Here is an 18,481-nt window from a genome sequence, read left to right as displayed (position 1 = left end):
ACTTTGAAGTTAATTTTGGAACCAAAAGAGTCTTACATATGTGCAATTTTAACATCACACAATCGACTGAAGTTTTGGGTCATACAAAATCATAAAAATAACTTTTTGTGATATTTTAACGTATTACCATGTACTTAAACACGAATGGTTAACTAGAAATAGGGAATGAGGTAGGTGAAATGTATACCTAGCTGGACAATAGCAGACGATTTTAAATTTATTCTGTTAGTGTGCCATCATCTGATGATATTGAAAATTATTGTGTTAAAATTAATTTTTGTGTTTTAACGAGACATTTTATTTACAAAACTATTAGAAAAAAGATACTACAAAATATTATTAATCAGAAATAGTATATCAGTCCTTAGTAATAGTATATGTAAGGATAGTTCAGTTTACTACTTGAAATAAAATATGTGGTAAAGTTTCGGGCACACACTAAAAATCTGCCCGGTTGAGCGTTTTTGCGACAGACCATTTCTGATACAAATTACACCAATATGGCTAATTTCTATACTAAAAGTTATCAACAATTAGACAGCAAATATGCATAACTATTCATAAATTTTATGAAAACATCACAAAGACATGACCTGTTAAAATTCTGTGTTTCAAATGAAAAATTAAATGACCTTTTTAACTACTTTTCACTAGTACAAATTGCGTGTTTTACCAAAGGGTAAGTGACTGTGTAAGTCCACCACTTAATATGAAGGATACTTATAACGTATTCGAAATAATTTTTCATTACATTAAACGCAAAACGAATATATTTTGTTATGTTTTATGAATCAGATATATGATTTAGATTGTATGGAGCATATCTGATACATTAAGCTCTAAAGAGTGAAAAATGTGTTATTTTTCAGAGCCCGTTGCGTATTGTTTACAATTGTTTTTAGGCTAGCTACCGTTTATGGAAATATTAAGTACATGGGGCCTAAGAAACAAGGTAGAAAGAAAAAAACGCGAATGTCTTGCCCGCACGACTGTTGAAGTGTAGTTTTTCGCCTGTTAAAATGAAATACAAAATTAGAGACGTTGTTTGGTGGTTGGTAAAAATGAATTGGAGTAAGTTATACGTTCGAAATTTAAGTTATGTATCAATTTTAGCTTTGGTTTGCTCTAATAGTCCTGGCAATGTCGGAATTGTAAGCCAAAAAAAATAGAGGTACCACCACATGGGGAAAAATAAGACTCTTCATTGAAAGTATGAAATTATAGTTCGTTAATTTAACTGTGAAATTATCACATGTAAATCAGTAATCCACTAAAAAGCATAAAATCAATACATTTTCTATTGTATGCATACATGTTGTAAAATTATAGAAACATGACCTTTCAAAGCGTTCGAACAGTGCATACTCAAAACAATTTCAATGACAGTTCTTTTCTAGTTTTATGTTAATCTAACAACGTCACGACCTTACTTACATCTTACTAACATGTTGAAGGAAAGGAATATTTTAAATGCCCATTTTGCCTCAAAAATGCTATCATTTTTATTTCTCAAAAACCTTTTTTTTGTATCTTGCTACAATTCCCTAAAATATACTCATAAGCTATAAGAATAATTATCTTTTTTCATATTACGTTGACAATTGGTATAATAACAGTGAATTATAATTTTGTATTAAGTCAAAATACTACTTTGTTTACATTTTGCTACCTTTACGACGCATAACTGCATGTTCAGCGCAGCCTTTTGCATTTGTTAAACACCTAACATGCACTTTATCCATTATTTAAACATTAATAAAGACATGTTTAACATTTCTAAAGAATTAAATGATACAGGTAGCTGAGACATAATGTGCCTTTAAACACAGTTTATCGAGATTAATTCGTAAAATTTAATATAGATTTCTGACAAGCATTAGGGATTATAACTTTAATAGTGATGATGATCACATGACAAATCCTAACAGTTTAGGTTTAAATCACTTTACAGTTTGTCAGAATACTCTTATGTAAACACATACATGTAGTTTGTATATCTTTACATGTATGTAAACTCACATGATGTACAGCGTGGCGTTATGAATTCACTATACATTGTATCATCATCTATTGGTTAACATCGATTTATCATTTTGGTGAATGTAACCGTGTGAGGCGGGTTCGTTTATATGTTGATTTATATAAAAAAACATGATTATGCAAATTTAAAATTGCTATCATTTATATATTTTCAGTAATGGTTAAGTAGCACTATGGGGGAATATGGAATCGTCGGTTCGATATATAAACGATGGACTAAGCGAGAGGACTTTACTTATTGGCAGATCAACACGTTCATTAGAAAGGTAATATATAGGTCTACCACACTAAACTAAGTGTACTTTAATTATGACTGGTTGTTATACTTGAATACATCATCAAAGAGAGTTGATTGAATTTATTTAACTTTCATAGATAAGGCAATTGTTAAAAATTCCTTGACATTATGCTTATATTTTCATAGTCAAAATGAGCTGAATTGACTTTTATACTTTGATATTTCTAAAGATTGACTGTCAAAATGGCGTTTGACCAACAGTTGATGTTGGAAAATGTTAAGGATAAACTTAAAAATCTGTCAAAAATCTAAAAAGACTTAGCGTAATACGTAAATTCTAACGGATAATTACTGAAATTTCATTTGGATTTGTGTGTTATCTATTGTTTATGTGGACTTAATTATTAAATTAAAAGGGATTATGGCCAAATTAAAACATATTTTGATCTTCACCTGTTCACTCACTATATACCCCTGGATGGGCATAATGTCCCTATAACAATAATCAGGGTGAGGTTTGAGATAGGAGTACACTATGACGCTAGGGTGATAACCTTCCGGAAACGATTCTTGGTGCGTTTTGGTTTATATTCAAAACTAATAATTAAAGCTAGTTCAAAAAGGAAAGAAAGTAACTGATTATTTATTTTTTTCACTTTCCCGGAAAAAAATGTAGACCATGGACAACGTACACCGATGATAATATAATAATGCTAGAATTGGACAGCAGCTAACAATTTTGTACAGTACAGGGGGCGGCATGGATTCTCTTTATAACGTCTTGTCAATACTTTATTTCATTTCATTTCATACCGTAACATAAACGTATGTAACTATCTTGGTTAGCAAACCCTCCCTCTAACAATAGAAGACTACGACGAAACATTAGAACTTTATTAGATTGTGTTTTTGTGTTGGTTCCACTGATGTCAAAAAGCCGGACAAAAACATATTACTTAAAATTATTACATAAATCGATTGATGAACTTAGAATAGAATCTCAAAAATAGCTGCAAAAATATACTCTGGGTTAGATAGAAATTAGTGTCTTGTATGACTCTTTACTCAGTTTCTATTGGGCTGGGGATGGGGGATAAGAATAGTCGGCTGCACTGTTATCTGACGTTTATAATATATATCATATGTTGCGGTTCAGATCCGAGTATCCGTCCCGATGGGACCCACCCGATGCATGCATAGGGACGGATTTTCCATCCCGAACCACAAACATAGGCAAGATATTTGTTTTTGCATTTTCAGCCATATTCCATCATATTTTAATTTCTTTACCTTAAAGGGACTCTACTGGGGTTTAAAAGCCTAAAAAATAACATTTGAATTTCTTACATGAATGAGCTGGGACACTTTAAACAGAAATATATGCAAAGATAGTTAAGAAAAATACAATAAATTTCTTTGCCCAGTTTGAGTGAAACGTCAATATACGCTTTTCATTTTGGGTCATTTTTTACAATTTGAATAGCTATTCTTGAAAATCGAAGTGCGCGAATGATCTGAAAGAAATTATAGCACAATAATTCATGTAATAAAACGTCAACGTTGTTTTTTTTTTAAAGAAAGTTAGAAAAAATAAGTTTTTAAATTACCCATCAAGGACACCTTATACAATTTAAGCTTGTGTCAGTTTAATCTTTCAATTCCTTATGAAATTTTAGCTGGATGACTTATCTAACTGCAATGATCACAGTTCATGATACAATTTAAATACAACCACGTGATTATACTATATTGAATTGAAAAATAAGGTTCAGAGGCAGTTCAAAAGATGCATGCCAAAATCCAACTGTTAAAAATTTAAGCAGACAAAATTAGTTTAATTAATTATATGATTTATCCAAAATTGAACTCATAATAACACCAGACAGGCACTCTTTCTTAAATTTTTTCTATCTAAATAATATTATGTGTTAGAACATGTTGTAGTGGCAAATCAATCCACTTCTTTTGATTTAAAATTTCAAAATTTTCCTTTTTTACCAAAAAGGTTCGCGGTGTGTATGAAACACAAATTAACGGATAGCCACCTTTGATTATTTCATCTCTTTACTCCAGAGTATAATAAACAATAATTATTTATTTTCAGTACGAATAGACACGCAACGGAATCTAGTGGGACATACAAATCAAGATGCCGGTCCATCAGAGTTATGTATTTAACGATGTTTCTGAGCAGCGTGTCATTTTCTATCTGCATGTCGTCGTTGTATCCATATCTCAGAGTTGTAAGTTTAAACCAGCTGAACGTCAAACTTCCGGTCATATACTAGACATAGGCTATTTTTTTATTTTATTTTTTTTAAATACGAAAATTACTTGCCAGTTCTCAGTATTTTATCTGATTGAACGTTTCATTGTTATAACTACCTGTAGATGAAAATTATTTTCATTGTCAATAAAACTTTACAGTCAAATAATTACTCAAATATTGCAAATTGAACATAATGTGATTAGACTTAAAACTAGTTGTATTTAGTTTTTCCCATGAAAGACATATGGTGCTTTATCAGCCAAGTCTATATCATATTTGTGGGGGGAGGAGGGGGAAACAAATATGAAAAATAGATATGAAATAATGAAGAATAAGGTGATATTTTTCCGTTGTGTGAAATATGGAATATACTTTCATTTTACATTATAAAATTCTATATTTTTCACCGGTCCGTTCCAGCTGGAGAAAACTTACATAAAATTTTATCATATTTAAATATATTCCATATTTCACTCAAACGGAAAACATCTCACTCATATTCTGTCCAGTTTGAAAGTAATAATATACATATTTGATGTTACTTTTTAATTTTAGCTTGACCCTAGTGCAGATACAGACTTCCTAGGTTGGGTAGTGGCAGCATACAGTGTTGGACAACTAGTAGCCTCTCCATTTTTTGGGGCGTGGTCAAATATTCGATGTAGAACACGTGAGCCTCTGGTTGTTTCCATAGTAATCAATGTACTAGCCAACGTTTTATATATGTATTTGGAAAGTATACAAACATCCCCTCAAGTTTATTTATTGCTTGCTAGAGCGTTGGTGGAATTCGGTGCAGGTGAGTATATATGACACGAGCTTACACTGAACTATATTGATGAAGTTATCAAAACATGTATTTTGATTGGTTAGTTTTGACCAGATAAATTCAAATACTGAAATAAACGCAAGTGCATACAAAGTGCAGAATTTACTAGATTATATTTGTCGAGATTCAACCTTCACAGAACTCGTCTTGAACCTTCCAACAGTAAACTTCTTTTTTATCTTGGTGTCAAAAATGGTCACATTATTTATTTGAGTAACAAGTAAGTTTTCATTATAATAAGATAACTTGGTTAATGAGAAGTTTTCACGTCAATAGTTAAATGGCAAGTAAATAACTTTTAAACAGACTTACTACATTTATTTATTCGTTCATTTAACTAAAATATATTTGAAAACAAATATATAAATATATAAACATTTGTGGAAAATGACGGTGTTTTTTCACAGGAAATGTTGCAGTCGTGAGGTCTTATGTTGCGGGAGCGACACATGTATATGAAAGAATCTCGGTTATGGCAAACTTATCCGCATTTCAGTCGGCTGGTTTTATATTTGGTAACCGTAAGTAAGTTTACATTTAAATGTCCTTAATTAGATACGTTTAGTCTTTTAAAACAACAACTGTGTCATAATTGAAAACAAAGCCTGCAACATTTTCAATTTTGTGGTTTTGTGCGTTCTTTAAAGATTCTTTTTTTCCCTCTTTTTAAAAAAAGGATGTGACCTTTCATTTCAATTTCATAACATTTCTGACAGGCGATTAGTTAAACATGACATTTCTTATAAAGGAGAGGCAACGGTGGTTTTTTTGTCATACTATCCGCACGATTGGGAAGGTTTTTTTATGTACATACAGTAGCCTTTTCTCGCAATTCATTTGAACCAATTGAAAAGGTTAGACAATTATTAAAAATCAAGGTTAATAGTTAATTAATTAATAGTTAATAATCAAGGTTCATTTTTTATGTTTTCTAGGAACGTTTTAAGCATAAAACATTTGAGCCGCGTCACGAAAAAACCAACATAGTGCGTTTGCGATCAGCATGGACCAGGCCAGCCTGCGCATCCGCGCAGTCTGATCAAGATCCATGCTGTTCGCAATCAGTTTCTCTACTTGTAATAAGGTTGGTAAGCGAACAGCATGGATCCTGATCAGACTGCGCGGAGGCGCAGGCTTGTCTGGATCAAAGCTGGTCGCAAACGCACTTTTTGGTTTTGTCGTGACGCGGCTCATTTATCATAAAAGCATGCCCGTAAAACAGTGAATCAGGAATGTACATCTCATAAATGCGGGGCATCTCGAAAGACTTAATTTTAAAGCATCTTTTACGCAATATAAGCAGATTGTATAAATAAATACAAAAATGTCTTACATTAGTTTGATGTTTATACAATTTCATATAGAATTTAGTTTGATCGTAGTTTCAATTTTGCATTAAACATGTTAAAATATCGGTCAATAATTATTATTACATTTTTTTTTCTCATTTTTTTAAACACACGCGTGCATTTTTCTTTTGCATATTGTTTTATTACTTGAAAGAAATGTCTTTCTCTTATATATTTTGTCATAATATGTATTCAATCTAATAGGTTTGACATATTATCAGTATTTGGTTAATAGATAATCTTGCGCCTTCCAATTTATTGAATAATTTTGTTAGACGTTCATTTTGCAAATCCTTTATCATTTGTTTGTTCAGAATCTTATTTTAAAAATGGGGTCCCTCATTACATCTAGTCTTCATTTAAAACAATTTTATAACCTTATACTAGAAATTCATTACACACCGATGTAAGCTCAATTAATGCCAATTTCATTCTATAAATTGATAGTTTTTTAAAAAAATATCTTAATGTTACATCTAGACAGGACTGATTTTGAGTTTTTGACTCTCTCTAAAATGCTAGAGGCATTTTGAAGTACAAGTGGTATCTTGGTGTATTTTGCCGGCTCGCCACGGCGAGCCGGTATTACGATAGGATTTTACTGAAAAACAACCTAAAACTCCGAATCCATCCAAAAATTTAATCGAAGCTTGGCTTCCAGCTTTCCACAAAATTTATCTATCAGGGCTAGGATCCAAATTTATTTAGCCAATCAAATTTAATCTTACATAGCGTCAAAAAACCTTCAATTTTCACGCCATTTTTAAAAAGCAGCAAGTTTTATTTTGAGCGCAAAGATATAATGATGATTAAAATGTTTGTTTTCATGAATTCTTTTCAAAAAATCATATTTACACTGACTTTTGTTTTAGCGATCTCACCTGTTCCTCTGTAGTAAGTTTTCGTTTGGTTAATTAACATAAGTGTACATCTGGTTCTGTGCATTTGTTTCTTTTTCCTTTTTTCCGGTCATTTTATCCTTTATCGGTATTTAGTGTATATATTTACTGGCCGGGGTCCGGGAGGCCCGGACTGGCCGGGATCCGGGATCGTATAAGATATAGAGGAAAAACTAATAAACTATATTTGTGTTGATTATTGTCGTAATGAAAGGATATTAAACGTTAAGTTTTTTTATTGTATGTAATGAACGTTAAATTAATCAAACTTAGGATATAAGTATATTTAGAGGTATTTATTAACAAACTTAAAATGCGGAAATCCAAATATAATATAATTATAATTATATGCCTAATTAATTGGAAAAATCAAAGACTACATTCTTGAATTGGTCAAATCCCGGGATCCCTTTATGTTTTAATGCGATCCCAAGCTTTTCTGAAAACTATATTCTTGAACTGGCAAATTCCTGGGATCTCTTTATATTTTAATACGATCCCGGCTTTTCTGAAAACTATATTCTTGAACTGGTCAATTCCCATAATCCTTATATGTTTTAATAGGATCCCGGCTTATCTGAAAAACATCTTAGACTGGTCAAAATCCGGGATCCCTATATTTTTAATAGGATCCCGGCTTTTCTGACAACTTGTGTTTACTTTAGGACTTGTGTCCGTCACTCATTCCAATACTAAATAACATATTACAACTTAACTTCGTATAAAGAGACATCTTTATGAATTCTACCTATCTAAGATTTATTTGGTCAAGGTCAACAGGCCATACAGTAAATGTGCATAGACATAGGGACTTCATTCTATCTGTTTACACGCATCTTCATATATACTCATATGCCTCTTTGTTAAACTTAGAGAACTGGCTTCCATAACTTTATTTCACTTTTATTTTGATGTTCGCTGAAGTCTCTTCAGCTAACAGAACTATCATTTTTACATTAAACGCACCCCTGGAAAAAAAACGAAGCGAGTCGCTACTAGCTTTTTTAAAAGCTAACCTTGTACCTATTTAAGGTATGCTGAATCCGATAAAGGTGGATACCAAACTGAAAACCTTGATCTTGACCATTGAAATTGCCATTTAAAATGACCAATAAAATGGCCGCCAAACTTCTTTATTATAATTGGATGACATATCAAATAAAACTGTTAAGGAAAGGAAAAACCTGAAATTTGTCACAAAGCATGTTCAGGTAATAACAAATTAGACACCAAAACAGAGGTAAAAAAACAAAACAATCCCATTTGGCCGAAAACTCCAAGATGGCGGACATTTTTCTATAGGCCAATATAATAGTAATATAGAAGTATTAAAGATAGTACTGATAATTTTAATGCATTAAAACATATTTAGGGTTTACGCAGCGAACACTACACTTTTTCCTGCGCTATCTGCTAGATATAGAGCTTTCATGTATATTAATCCTGCCCTCATATAGAGTGGCTACTCAAATGGCACAGCGTGCGTATGAGTGAGTGGGTTAAAACGTGTGCATGCACAATATACATTAATTAAAGGCACCTTTCTCTGGGTATTCTTTGGTTTTGGTGTTCGTTTTTTTGTTATTGGTCATTGTCTTCGTTCTTCTGTTATCGGTATTCGTCGCATTTCTCTGCTGTCAGTTCTTTCGTTATAGGTCGTGATCTTCGTTCTTTTGTAATCGGTCCTGGTCTCAGTCCTTTTGTTGTTTGATGTTTTGTTATCGGTCCTCGTCTCTGTTTTTCTGTTATCGGTTCTCGTAATAAATTCTGGTGTCCGTTTTCTTGTTGTGAATTATTCTGTCATCGGTTGGCGTCTTCGTTATTCTCTGTTCTCATATCATCGGTTCTCGTCACTTTTCTTCTGTAATAAGTCTTATCGTCAATTCTTCTGTCAACGGTCCTCGTCTCTGTATTTGTGTTATCAATCCTCGTCTCTGTTGTCTTGTTGTCAATACTTCTGCTATTGGTCCCCGTTTCTGTTATCGGTACCTGTCTCTGTCCTCCTGTTCTTGATCCTCGTCTATGTTCGCTTCTCGTCAGTTCTTGTCTCTGTTCTCCCGTCTGTTCTTGGTCGACGTCTCTGCTAGCTTCTTGTCAGTTCTTGTCTCCGTTCTCCCTTCTGTTATCTGTTGTCAGTACTTCTTTTATCGGTTTCTGTCCTGTTCTTCTGTTATCGATCCTCGTCTCTGTTTGCTACTTATCAGTTCGTCTGTTATCGGTCCCTGTCTCTGTTCTCGATCCTGTTATCGGTGCTCGTTACTGTTCGCTTGTTGTAAGTTCTTGTATCTGTTCGTTTCTTGTCAGTTCTTGCCTCCGTTCTCCCTTCTGTTATCGGTCGTCGTCTTCGGTCTTGCAATTTCGGTACTTGTTTCCTGTTCCGTTAAGGTCTTCTCTTGTATCTATCGTTGCCATTATTCTGTGTCCATGTACTGGTTTTGTCAGTCTTGTAGACTTTTATTCGTTCAGTGGAGTAGCGGGGGATCGAACTCACGACCCCTTGATTTGTAGGCAGACAGTGTTACCACTGCACCATAGCGCCCGCTCTGAATAATAACAACTTTTGAAAGTCCTTTATACATTAAATACTATCTCAATGTCTAACAAAGGGTGTATAACAATTATATTTTAACACCTCTACTATGTAGCGAACCCACGTGACTTTTAAAAATGGTCAAAGGAAATATAACTCGATATATTACAAGTAATAGTTTCATAGATAACTTTGTTGTTACTTTAAAATATCCTGGAATCTTATTGGAAGGTACCGGGAATTCTAATGCATATCAAATGATGTGATAATCTTCTTTGTTGTATCTGTATTTTTGTTAAGAATGTGATAAAGTATACACTTCATAAGTTTATGAATACTTTTTAATATTATCGATTATTCATCGTATACCTTAATGCAGTTATAATTGAATCTAAAAATGAATTATGCAGATATTATTTTCGACAGAAAAGAACAGATACAAACAACACACAAAAAAACTTACATGCAGCATACCTGTTTAATGTTCACAATGTGCTGAAAAACGGCTCTTTTTTAAAGCAAGTGACACATTTTATAAAAGAATGGGATAGAACTGTTGTTGTAACCATTTAAAAAATAGGATTGTGTCACAGGGTGAGAAAAATGTGCAGCCTGACCGGGACTCGAACCCGGGACCCTCGGAATACCGTACCGTGGCTCTACCGACTGAGCTATCCGGCCGCTTACACATCTTCTACCCTAAATAGTGAACAGTTCTGAACCGTGACATACTCCCCTGCTATATTGAAATTCGTCCTCGAATTTCACAGAGTTACAGAGCAATGTAAATTAAACTCTGAGCTATATCAGTCACGGCCCCACGTTGGGCGCCAAATGTCACAGGGTGAGAAAAATGTGCAGCCTGACCGGGACTCGAACCCGGGACCAACGGAATACCGTACCGTGGCTCTACCGACTGAGCTATCCGGCCGCTTACACATCTTCTACCCTAAATAGTGAACAGTTCTGAACCGTGACACACCCCCCACACTGGCCACCAATGTCGTATGGTCCTTTTTCAAATGTAGGAATGGTCTGTTTATGCCTGTAAGGACATAAGCATACGCCTTGATAAATAAATAAACAAGATAAACAATTTCTGGCGCAAACCAAGAGAAATATTTATACCAAAGTGCGCATGCGTGAGGTGGATTTTCCGGGAAGTTTGTAAAAACTGAGGCCCGGCTTGCAAATTATGTCAAATGAAATATGAGAAATTAGTTGTTATAATGAGATGATGAAATGGAATGATATAGGAATGATATGGGATGATGGAGTGTATATCGGACTGTAAACAGACAAATACAAGAGATATATATACAAATACAAGGACAAAATGATACATGAAAACGATATTCAAAAACACGAATATCGACCACATGACAATTGGTAAATTTGTAAGTTGGATATTTTTTACCTAGTTTGCTCAACACTCAGTTAACACATTTTTATATATAAACCTGAGGTACAAAAAATAAACAGAAAACAACTTTCATAGATTGAGATAGAGCCATAATGTCGTAGATATTTAGGTTACAATAGAAGTTTTTGATCCTGAAAATGTTTTAAGTAGGATAAACATATTACAAGCTTACATTCTTAATATTGTGTACTGCCTTAATTCATTTTTTTAAAATACGTGCAGTTATGTAATTATTATGACTTTAGTTAGTTTTGAGGTGGTATCTTTTATTCTATAGATAAATTTTAGAACGTGTCACATGTCGCCTTAAAAAGATTTTGTGGTGATTTTGCGCTTACTTAATCCCGCTTTTGCATGTTGGAACGACAATATTTTAATTGTTTGTATACACAGCCTAATTGCTTATTTTGTATAGTTTTATTCTATTGGCCTGTCAATTATGAATACATTACAGCACTCATTGAAATATTAGATTCCACTTCGATTTCGTTAGTAAAGTTTGTAACGATAATTAATATGGAGTATATTGAGGATATTTGTTTGTTTTTTTTGTGTGTGTCAGATGAAATTTTATTTCATCAAGGCGGCTTTAAATTCCGAAATTCCCACGATAAAAATATTTGTAAAGAAGGATTTGAAACTCAGTTTATTGTTATAATAAGTCAAGTACATTTTGTAAGTATTTTTTTTTCAATCTTAGTATCATACCTTAACGCGCAAGTAAAACAGTACTGTAAATTACTGTTAATTGAGCCATAAGGCTTATAATCGTAATATTTGGTGGCCAATCTCATTAAAATCAGAACATATTGAATGATCATTTGTTTTTGACAAGAATGATTAATTGCATCGTATTGTATCAGTTTTAATGACTAATTTAAGTATTTTTAAACGGCCATTTTGAATTGACCTTTTGAAGGTCATGGTCATTTTTTTTCTTGGTATCAACCCTCATCGTGTTCAGCATACCCATATAAGGTTAAAACACTCAAGCTATTACTTGTACAATAAAATGCCTCTAGCATTCATATTTTCTTAAATTCAGTCCTGTCTAATCCTCGTATTTTGATTGTTTGAATATGTTTAATCTATATTATCCTTTGTTGAGGTCCTCATGGAAGATTAATGTATTGTTCAAACGCGTCCTCTCATTAAATAAAATCTTCATTATAATACTTTATAACTATAGATAGTGATATCCAACATTTCTAGCGTTAGTTAAAAGTTATGGTTCTTATGAAGTCAGTTATCACTAAACGTAACTTATTCATAAGATATCAATATTTGACGAAAAGGTGTTTTACAAATTATTTTATTCATTTCCTTTGCGATTATATTCATAATCAATTTTAACATTAATCTTTAACACCTACTGGACTCTTTTACTGAAGCCGCTTGAACGGAAAACGGAAAGTGCATAGCCTTTTCCTCCAGTAAAGAGCTAGGCTGGCCTGACCGTCTGTGCAATGTGATCAGGCTCTATACTGTTGGTTATTTAACTAACTTTAATTTTTCATCTTGGCTTCCCTTAAACTTAATATATACTTGAAGAATCCATTGGTCAAACGCCATATGATTGATGGTGCCTTTATTTATTCCAGTATTTCAGACAGCAATGGTGCCACTAGGCTACCCCGGACCAGTTCATACACTAGAGCTTCATTTCGACATGTACTCAGCTACAGGTCTATTCAGCGCACTTGTAGGCATCATAAATATACTTCTCCTCGTCCTGGTCTTTAAAGAACATAACATTGTCATCGACGAGGAATTTATTTCTTCAGATGAAGGTAAATAAGTTGAAAAGTTAACAGATTGTGTTATTAGTTTTTATGGTATTTGATTCAAGTTCTACAAGAATACAATAGCGAGCACATTTTTCCTCAAGACAGCGTGTGTTTCTTACAAAAATTTTCACTCATTTAAGTTGTAATTATATTCTTTTCATCCTCATTCAGATAAAGATCCAGTCCGGCTACTATGGAAATAATAGGTTAAATATTCACCGTAAAATATAAGATATAATTTCAATTTCCTCTGAAAAGCATATACTTATTACAGTTCACATAATCATACATGTCATTTTTGTTTTAAGGTAAACAGTCTACTACAAAACAAAAGATTCAGACTGAGTCAGAAACGTCCACAAACGTTATTTTGTCAAAGTATTCTCCCGATTATGTAGCTGTACTGGCGACCATTTTCCTGTTCTTCTCCGTACTTTTCATTTTTGCTGTCTTTGAAACGTAAGTTCTTTTATATCCGCATGTCTAATTAAACTCAATAAAACTAAAAAAAATTTAAACCATTTTATTTTATCTATATATTAGACATACTATATTTATGATATTTATCTATCAGATATACTACTTTAAGATATCTATATATCAGATATACTATTTGATGATATCTATATATATGATATACTAGTTTAAGACATTTGTATATGTGTTTATTCACTGATGAAGAACATACTTGTTCGAAATCGATTTGAATAAAAAATAACTGAATGTACGCGTGTGGTTGTTCTTTTTGGATTCATATGATATCTATATATTTGATATACTAGTTTGAGACATTTGTATATCAGACATACTATATTCATGATATCTTTATATCAGATATACAATTTTATCATTGTATTTTAGAATCATTACCCCATTCGGAATGGATATGTTTGCCTGGGAGAAGACTAAAGCAACTTTGTATGTTGGAATTATGTTGGGCTGTGCTGGACTAGTAGCCATTGTCGTTTTTATCGTTATAAAACTTCTGACAATACGGTATAAAACATTTACATCACTTAGTCATGTTTTTATTTACCAATCATAAACTTTATTAACCCATTACTTGATAAGCACTTTGTGAAAAATGGCTGTTTTCATTGAAAAGTCTCCCGTTTCAAGATCAAATTGCTATAAAACTTTAGCATCTGCTTCAATACTAAACAAAATTGGCACAAATGTTGACTGGAACATTGCCATTGTAATGACATGCTCTGTCTTAAATTTCCTGTTACCATGGCAACAAGGGGACATCTATCACTATTTTGCGTTGATATTTTCAATCAAAGTTGATTTTAAAATGCTGATGGGGACTGCCACTCCCATTCAGCCCCCACCCCCACCAACAGAAGCTGGCATATCCCCCTTCTGGCAACCCCCTGATGTACCTGATAGGGGCGGCGCCGAAAAAGTGGTCACTTTTTAATCAACATTTCGCAAACAAATACAAGTGTTGGGGGCCTAAATAAGGCATTTTCCGCCATATGAGACAACAAATAGGGGATGAAAAGGCGTTAGAGGGCGTGTATATCGGGTAATATGGGTTTGTAGTTATAAGAAATTTGCTTACAAATACTCTTACAAGATAAGACATTATAACGAAAAAGAAATTTAGCTTTATATTCTTCATATAAGTTATTGTTTCATATAAAATAGCATGTACATGTATGGCAAGGGTTTGATTGAGGACATATTCTACAAGATATGCACATATCGCTATTATACAAATATACAGCATTCCTAAGCTGCACGTTCTGGTTAACTCATTTGGTATAACCTTAGACAGTGAATCGGGCAACCCGGGTTCGATTTCCGGACGGCGCATGTTCCTTTCGTTTGGATTGATCATAAAATCCTTTCTACGGCTATTCCCACTATACTTCTGCCTTGGCATGTACAGACACTTCTTAATTTCTTTTATTTTTATCTTTTTCAGGTTTAATGAACGGAATTTACTTTTTGTTGGTTTTATAATTTGTATATTCGGATACGTTTCTTATCTACCATGGGGATCAAACTATCCGGCAATACAATATGCTGAAATCAAACACGCAGGTCTGTCTTTATTTATATTATTTTGTGTTTTGTTCAACTCCGAAATCCCTCTCGCAAGCCCGACTATAAATATAAAATATAAAACTATATATATAAGCATGCGAAAACTTTTAGTTATAGTTGAGGACATGTTATTTCAGCAGCAAACTGTAGTTAAAACGTTTATTTCCCGTTTCAAATGAATAATAATTTCACAGTGAAAATTATCAAAATATAATTTCACACTTTTCAATGCCGAAACTACTTTTTTAAGATTTTTCCCATGGGGTACCTCAATTTTATTTTTGCTAACAATTCTGACAATGTCAGGCTGTTTAAAGAAAACGCAAAGCTGAAATTGATAAGTAACTTAAATGTCAAAAGTAATAAAAAGAAGAAAACTTACTTCTATTCATTCAAATTCCAATCACCAAGTTTCATTTCTAAATTGTTTGTTTCATTTTTACAGTCTGAAAAATACATTCCTTCCTCATGCAAACTGCTCTTGATGACATTTGGGCATATTAAAGTATCCTACAAGCAATAACTGCCGTATGCTTTATGAAAAAATTGAAAAGCAATGAAAAGCTAATCAGCTCGTAGAACAAGTTAAATACCCAGCGGTTCCGAGCAAGTTCCAAGTTTTCCATTTTCATAGCTGCTTTTTTCTTGTTTTCACATATGTCAACACTTATTTTTTGTCTGTTTCAATCCACAAATATGTTTTCTTTCTTTTAAAAAGGTGTATGACTAGCAAATCCAAATGATATCCCTCTGAATCAAACACAATTATTTTCCTCCCGTGAAATACACAACTTTAAAAAATGGCTGCCGCTTACATTTAACAAAGCCAGGTCTAATATAAATTCGAATTAAGTAACAGAAATATGGACGGATGGTTGGAATTTTTCTCCTACATGAATTGTTTGTTTTTATTATTAAAACAAAAGATCATTCATATTTTTTTAACAAAATAAATAATATCACTGTCATTTAATGTTGATTGTCGGACTTATTTTTCAGCTCAAGACTTCTTGTTTTTAATGAGAAATTCCGACTAAATGGGGCTCTCAATAGGGAATTCATATTTTAATATTATTGAAAAGTTCGTTTTAACTTGTTTTTTAGCATAAAATAAAAAGAAAATTTGTTTGTGTGTTGTGTAAGATGTAATTTTATTTCATCTCGTGAAATTTAAAAACAGTATTCTCACTCGTGGCTACGCCACTCGTGAGAATACTGTTTTTGAAGCCCACTCGATGAAATAAAATATCATCTTACACACAAACAAACAAATATCCTCTATTTATTAATAGATTTGATTAGAAAATTCCTTAAACCTTAGCCAGCTGGCGGTAACAGATTCTAGTCAAGTGACCAGAGTATACTAAAATCATGCCGGAACATCCGCGTGCCGTCTTTACAAGATCTGCAATTTTGCTATAATAATTCAGGAAGTTTATATCTTCAAAATTTCAACAAATGATGAATGGTTTTGTCCACATTGGAAGATGGAGTAGTCCATTTAACGTGATCGGGGTAAATGGTATTAAATGATAACGAGATTTTTTAAGTAGTGTAACTTTATCAGAGAAGTAAGATGGTTCTGTCATAGGTGTTTCTCTGTCTTCAGATAAGGTGACGAACAACCAAAGAAATCTAACAGAACTTATCCAGCATATGATGTTGGCGGGGGAAGAAACTCTACCATTATCAACCACCGACTCTTTCACTAAAGATCTGAACAAAATCAACGATATTCTAAATGAAAAAGAAAACACTAGTTTGAATTTACCAATAAATATAAAAGAAAATAGTGATTATGTAAGGAATGATTTTTATCAAAAATTAACGCAGCTAAATGCAAACACTGAAAAATCTCCAATTGACGTGATGTGGAACAAAAGTTATATTATGAAGGAAATAAAGAAACAGGCTTATTGGGGAAATTCAAGTGATTTGGAGAATGAAGATGTCGGATGCCCGTATTATTTTTCCTGGTGTACGTACACACCGGCGACCACCTTGTGGCAGTATCTTCTTGGAACCTTTTTTATTTCTATCGGCTACCCTGCATGCAGTGTGATATCTTATACAATCTTTTCAAAGGTTTTGGGACCAAAGCCTCAGGTAATTGATAATACAATACGATGTGTAAGGTATATACTTTTCTCGAAAGTGAAAGGGGAAAAGAATTACCTTACATTTATTTGTTTGAATACATTGATATACATGTGTAAGTTAAAAGATCACTTTTTTGTTTTAATGAATATGAAATTTTATTTAATTTAGAAGCGAGAACATTTATCTTGTAATCGCTACGCAGTAATGGTTACATTAGGAAACATTTTCAGCGGGATATTTTCTTATAATTTCTTCAAACGTAAAACACATTTCTCTCTATATATATATATATATTGTTTCTTTTGCTCTCATTTGAGACAAAATGTTATTCTCTATTACTTTCTCCAACAGTTGCTACTTTCCTTTATGTCTCACGTTTGTTTGAACCTGTTTCAGGGATTGTGGATGGGATGGCTTACGGCTGCAGGCAGTCTTGCTCGAACCCTCGGTCCTGTCTTTGTGAGTCAGGTGTATGATGCATATGGACCAAGAGTAGCATTCACAGCCATGACAGCAAATATCTTTATCACGCTTATTATTCTGTTAATTGTTTATAAAAGACTTGTGCCGTTTAAGGTACTATCAGTATGAACATACTTCTTATATCAAATTAGGGTCTACTTAAATTGAGCCGTGTCACGACAAAACCAACATAATGGGTTTGCGACCAGCATGGATTCAGACCAGCCTGCGCATCCGCGCAGTCTGATCAGGATCCATGCTGTTCGCTTACAGACCCTCAAAGTAGCGAAACTAATAGCGAACAGCATGGATCCTGATCAGACTGCGCGGATGCGCAGGCTGGTCTGGATCCGTGCTGGTCGCAAACCCATTACGTTTGTTTTGTCATGACGCGGCTCAATTAATTTTTGTACTGGTATGACACAAAAAACACGACGATTTGTAGAACGCTGGGGTTTTAGAATATCTCATATACAGTTAGTATCCTATCACCAGGCATT

General features: G+C 33.3%; 1 protein-coding gene and 1 non-coding gene across 2 annotated transcripts; one reads left to right on the top strand and one right to left on the bottom strand.

Moving 5' to 3' along the window:
* The first annotated feature begins 2,182 nt into the window (after positions 1-2,182).
* LOC132745013 (major facilitator superfamily domain-containing protein 8-like) lies at positions 2,183-18,210 on the top strand. Its single transcript, XM_060733843.1, has 10 exons — positions 2,183-2,306; positions 4,383-4,521; positions 5,103-5,346; positions 5,784-5,897; positions 13,179-13,367; positions 13,673-13,823; positions 14,226-14,360; positions 15,298-15,416; positions 17,029-17,525; positions 17,916-18,210. Exons 1-10 carry the CDS (start codon positions 2,224-2,226, stop codon positions 18,108-18,110), a joined length of 1,866 nt encoding a protein of 621 aa, XP_060589826.1. The 5' UTR covers positions 2,183-2,223; the 3' UTR covers positions 18,111-18,210.
* Positions 11,013-11,085, bottom strand: Trnat-ggu (transfer RNA threonine (anticodon GGU)). The gene has a single exon. It is a non-coding gene; the product is annotated as a tRNA-Thr (tRNA).
* Positions 18,211-18,481: the final 271 nt, after the last annotated feature.

This window comes from Ruditapes philippinarum, unplaced genomic scaffold, assembly GCF_026571515.1.
Source record: "Ruditapes philippinarum isolate M1 unplaced genomic scaffold, ASM2657151v2 ctg3257_1_1_1_1, whole genome shotgun sequence".
NCBI classification, from domain to species: Eukaryota; Metazoa; Mollusca; class Bivalvia; order Venerida; family Veneridae; genus Ruditapes; species Ruditapes philippinarum.
This window is presented reverse-complemented; position numbering and strand designations above follow the sequence as displayed.